Source organism: Pyricularia pennisetigena, chromosome 6 (genome assembly GCF_004337985.1).
Source record: "Pyricularia pennisetigena strain Br36 chromosome 6, whole genome shotgun sequence".
Classification (NCBI taxonomy): domain Eukaryota; kingdom Fungi; phylum Ascomycota; class Sordariomycetes; order Magnaporthales; family Pyriculariaceae; genus Pyricularia; species Pyricularia pennisetigena.
This window is the reverse complement of record NC_043744.1, coordinates 4,937,597-4,942,510: the sequence shown is the minus strand read 5'-3', so window position 1 is coordinate 4,942,510 and position 4,914 is coordinate 4,937,597. Positions and strand designations below refer to the sequence as shown.

Sequence of the window (4,914 nt, the reverse complement as noted above, 5' to 3'; positions counted from 1 at the left end):
CCCCCCCAACGTTCCACTGCGGCCAGGACGCGACAAGTCAAAGACCAGCCAGCCGATCTCTGGCCCAGATTCAGTGGAGATGGCTTCTGGTTCTTCTGGCTCATCTTCGTTTTCATCCAATGTCCGTTACCCTCCATCATATCGCCAAGCTCAAACGAGCCCCTTAGACCCAATATGGACGCCGGCAACGACATCAACCGCCTCTGCGCCAACATCGTACTCTTCCGAGGCCCCAACTCCGCTACGCCCACGTAAGTTGTTGGTTGGTGACCGGTCGTGTGCCCCTTGACGGCGGTTAGTGGGAACTCCTGGTTTGGGTTCAGGCTCTGGATGACTATTTCGTCGGCTCTCATACCTGGAGCAGTTCGGAGGAGTGCTCTTGAATTCGATCTGTAGCAGATTTCTGACCCAAAAATCCCACAGTCGACCTTGGCCCGCCAGGCTATCAAGCGACAATGTAAGCTTCTTCACCATGGAGAGAAACAAACTCTATGCATTGCGTTTTAGCTGACATTACAGCAGAACCCTCTTCCAACAAACAACAGACGAGATGACAGTATACCTTGGGCCGTGGGAAATAGAGAGTGCCGGCCCGGATCACCGGCGACTATCTTGGCAATGCAGCTACGAAGGCGAGGTCCTTGAACACTATCGTATGTGCAATTTCTTGCCAGCCATTTGTATTTGAAACCAGGCCCCTGAATGTACACGATTACTAAGACAACCTCAACCATAATCTACTGTTCAGTACCATCCAGCAACCCCTCTGACACGTTTCCACTCTCGCTCCATGCACACCACCGGCGCTTTGAGAGCCCTCATGATATGGAGCTCTATCTGAGTTTCGGCTCGCCTCAGCGTATTCGGTACACGGCAGCAGACGGCACCGTCATGCATGACGCTGTCGTAGATGTCAACTATGTGTTGGCAACATTCGAGGGCTCACTTCGCTTCCAGAGCAATCTTCGCGAGCGCGAGTTGGTCGACTTCTTCGACATGGATGTGGTTTGGTCCGATCGCGAAGGCCGTACTGACTCCTTTGGCTCTGTCAAGGGTATCGCCACTGGCCTAAGATTGAAGATGTGGAAGGACAGGTTTTCGTCGCAGCATACCATTGCCCTGCTGGGACGTGATCGTCGCCCACGCGAGTATTGGATTGCAGCTTTTGATGGGGAAGTCAAGAGTCGTGATGATCGACATCGGAGATTGAAGCTGAATGTCATCGCACGGCGCGGGAGTGCGAATGAGACTATCTCGGGGTCGTCATCGCGCAGGCCTTCCTTCTCTTCTTTTCGAAGCCGCACGCGATCAATGGATGACAGTAATGCAGCTGGAAACTCCCAAGCATCTTCATTGCATGACCCTGTGCAGAGGCCCAGCTTCCGCTACCTCGGAATGCAATTCACTCGGACTGCCGGTAAACTTCTGTTCCTTGTATTTTGTATGTTTTATCGGCAGTGGTGCTCTCTCTAACTTGGAGCGGTGCAGATTTCGAGCGGTTTATAGAGAGGTGGACTGCTTCGCACGCAGACGAAAGGCAATTTGGCGACCACACGATGGGACAGTATGAACTGCCTTCAGGGGCTACGAGAGGTAGCGTTTTCGAGCTTCCAGCCGAAACTTACCAGATGCTAGAGACGGTGGAGGAGCCAGACAACAGCATGATACAAGACTGATGGAGAACTGGTCAAAAAAATGCACGGCGCAATATTTTCCGGAACCGTAGTACGGGCTCTGGCTGTGCCACAGTTCCACAGAACACGCCTCGTATCGGACAGGTCGCGGGTGAAAAGCCGGGGCCCTCTCCTGCTTTGAGCTCAAGGGATTGCGAGTCCTCCGAAAATCTCGTCATGCGCAGACTGGGACGCCCCCATTGGCGCTTGCTACAGCTACAGTGGTGCACACATTGGCATGTATCCGAAGCCAGCGGCACTCTAGAAAGGACGCACCACTGCAACCGAACGTATCTGTCTGTTGCACAGATACATACGTATAAATGCTCCAAACAAGCTACAAGCCCTGTAAATTTTGACAGGTAGCATGTCTTGTTGTAACTCTCCATTCACAGCAGACTCGAAACATACTCCATATCAGGTTCGCCTGTAGTATCGAGGACCTGCGAAACCAGGATCCGTCAGGTCAATTGCAGTGACGGAAAGGGGTTTGGCTCCCGACTTATAATAAGCAAAAAAAAAAAAAAAAAAAAAAAAAAAAAGCGTGGGCAGGAACGGGTGGGGATCTGGGTTGGGGTTGGGCTGGTGAAGGTGGTATCTTGGTAGGGCCGTCAAGGCGGGATCCAGTTTAGCTTCCATCCCCCGCCCAAATAAAAGCTTTTTGACTGTGTGCGAGGGTAAGCAACGTTGTAATTACGTCATTGAACTCGCAGCACAATGAAGACGTCAGTTGCTTTTCCTGAAGAGCTAGGAGTCGCAGAGCTGCTCATCAGTGTGGGACGCCCACTGGCAATGCTTGAAAATGCTCTTTATCTCATGGGTCGGCAGAAAGGACTGGTTTCAATGGTCTGGTCATCAGAAGTGAAAAGCACGTGGGCTCACTGCTTGATCACAGATTGAATCACACCTTTAACTGGAAAAGTTGGACACTTGCAGGCATTCACAAAGATGGCGGTCATACTATCAGTCAACGCCGGCTCATCATCGGTCAAGGTCTCAGTATACGAGGTAGCAGCGTCTGGGCAGCCTCCGAAGCCCATCGCCGAGGTCCAAATCAGCGGACTGACGGCACCTCCCACCAAACTCACGTTTAAAAAAAGCAATGACAGCGACGGGAAAGACGAAAAGTTACAGGATGGCCATGAGGTCAAGGATGTCGACTCGCAAATAGCTGCGTTTGAGCACATCTTGGGCGTGCTGTTCGACTCTCACGACCTGCCGCAACTGGGCCAAAGGTCAGACATTGACTTTATCGCGCACAGAATCGTTCACGGCGGCGACGCATCACGCATCGAAAAGGTAGGGAGGAAGACGCTGGAACGACTGGACGCGCTCAGCGAGCTCGCGCCGCTCCACAACAAACCATCGCTGGGCATCGTCAAGGCATGCCTGGACATGGACGGGCTGGACGACGCCGTCAACATGGCCTGCTTCGACACGCAGTTTCACGCCTCCATCCCGCGCCACATCCACACTTACCCCATCGACCAGGCACGGGCGCGAAAGAACGGGCTGCGCAAGTACGGGTTCCATGGCATCAGCTACTCGTTCATCACGCGGGCGGCGGCGGAGCACCTGGGAAAACCCGTCGAGGAGACGAGCCTGATTGCGCTGCACCTCGGGTCCGGTGCCAGCGCGTGCGCGATACAGAAGGGGAGGAGCCGTGACACAAGCATGGGCCTCACGCCCGTGGCTGGCCTGCCCGGCGCGACGAGAAGTGGTAGCGTCGACCCGAGCCTCGTATTCCACTACGCCAGCGACGTGGGCAGGCTGTCGCCTAATTCGACACGCGATCTGCACATCTCACGCGCTGAGGAGATACTCAACAAGGAATCCGGGTGGAAGGCGCTGGCGGGCACGACGGACTTTGGAGAGATCGCCGCCGCTGCTGAGGGTGACTCTGGCCGGGACAGCCTTGCGTTTGACCTCTTTGTCGATCGCGTCTGCGGCTTCGTAGGGCAGTACTACGTCAGCTTGGGCGGCGAGGTCGACGCGCTAGTCTTTGCGGGAGGCATTGGCGAGAAGAGCGCGCTGCTGAGGAAGAGAGTGGTGGAGCAGTGTCGATGCCTAGGATTTCGCCTCGCCACAGATGGCGGCGATGCTGCAGCCGTCGACAACGAGGGGATCGTGATTGAAGTCGGGGACAAGGACGCAAAGCACCGGGTCCTTGTTTGTCGGACGGACGAGCAGTTCGAGATGGCGCGGATGTGTGCCGAGGATGAGGAATTATGGGGCGAATCATAATAAGCCTTACCGACTCGACCGAGAAAAACGGGTACTAGCTAGACACATCGATTCACTGTATGCGCAGGTGGTCGGATCTGTTGCCCTGCGGCCACCGAGATCTCGATGATAACGGCCGGCAAATATATCCTTATTTCCCCGACTACTCCTCGCCAGCCAGTCTCTCTCCACAAAAGAAAATTACCTGCAAAGTAGAGCTGAAGGAATACGGTGGAGAACAAGTTTCTCAAAGGGCCATTCTTGCGACTAGCGGTTTTATCTTCCCAGTTTTGGGTGATAATGGGATTGTGAAGTTGGCATATCACACACAGGCTTGAAGGCCATGAACAGTAATCCCGAAACGGACAACACAAGGGGAGAAGACTCCATTCCTCCCAAGATTTGCTACTCTGATCGCCGATTGAGGGTGTGTGGTTTGCGGCAGGCAACATTTGTCTAGGGAATAGTGTAGCGACGGATCAAGTTTTGAACGTTGTTGAAAACCTGCCCGCGAGTCAAGATCCCTAGCTAGCTTTGCCTTGTTGAGGTAGCCAAGACAGCTCTGACCCTTTTTTTTTTCTGTCTTCAGCACATGCAAGCTTCCATCAGCCTGGGAAGAGGTCCCACACCACCCAAGGCGTTTCTCCACGGCTCCCCGGCAGGGGTTTTTTTCCCCCTTCCCTCTGTTTTTTTTTTTTTTTTTTCCCTCCTTCCTGCGTAGTATTGGGTCCCTTGATTTCATTTGGGAATCAGAAAGAACAAAGAATGAGGTCACAGGTTACCAAACTCTGGGTCGCCGCGGAGGTCTAGACCACTTAGGACCAAACGAGGGGTTTTATTTTATTTTATTTTATTTTATTTTATGTCTGTTGTATTTTTTTTATTCAACATGTCCCACCAAACTATTATCATACGTCTCCAACTGATATAGCCATGTTTTTTTTTTTTTTTTCGCCGGACGGCCAGCCGTTACATCCACTGCCTTGATAAAAGTTGCGAGTTAATACCCAAAAAGAGG

At 53.0% G+C, this 4,914-nt stretch overlaps 2 protein-coding genes across 2 annotated transcripts; both read left to right on the top strand.

The window, feature by feature from the left end:
• Positions 1–79: 79 nt before the first annotated feature.
• Positions 80–1,676, top strand: PpBr36_05215 (uncharacterized protein; the record flags this gene model as incomplete). Its single annotated transcript, XM_029892372.1, has 5 exons — positions 80–251; positions 424–457; positions 520–653; positions 749–1,441; positions 1,489–1,676. 5 exons carry the CDS (start codon positions 80–82, stop codon positions 1,674–1,676), a joined length of 1,221 nt encoding a protein of 406 aa, XP_029750487.1.
• A 945-nt stretch (positions 1,677–2,621) lies between these two features.
• PpBr36_05214 (uncharacterized protein) lies at positions 2,622–3,917 on the top strand (the record flags this gene model as incomplete). The annotated part of the gene is made up of 1 exon (XM_029892371.1): positions 2,622–3,917. The coding sequence occupies one exon, from the start codon at positions 2,622–2,624 to the stop codon at positions 3,915–3,917; it is 1,296 nt and encodes a 431-aa protein (XP_029750486.1).
• Positions 3,918–4,914: the final 997 nt, after the last annotated feature.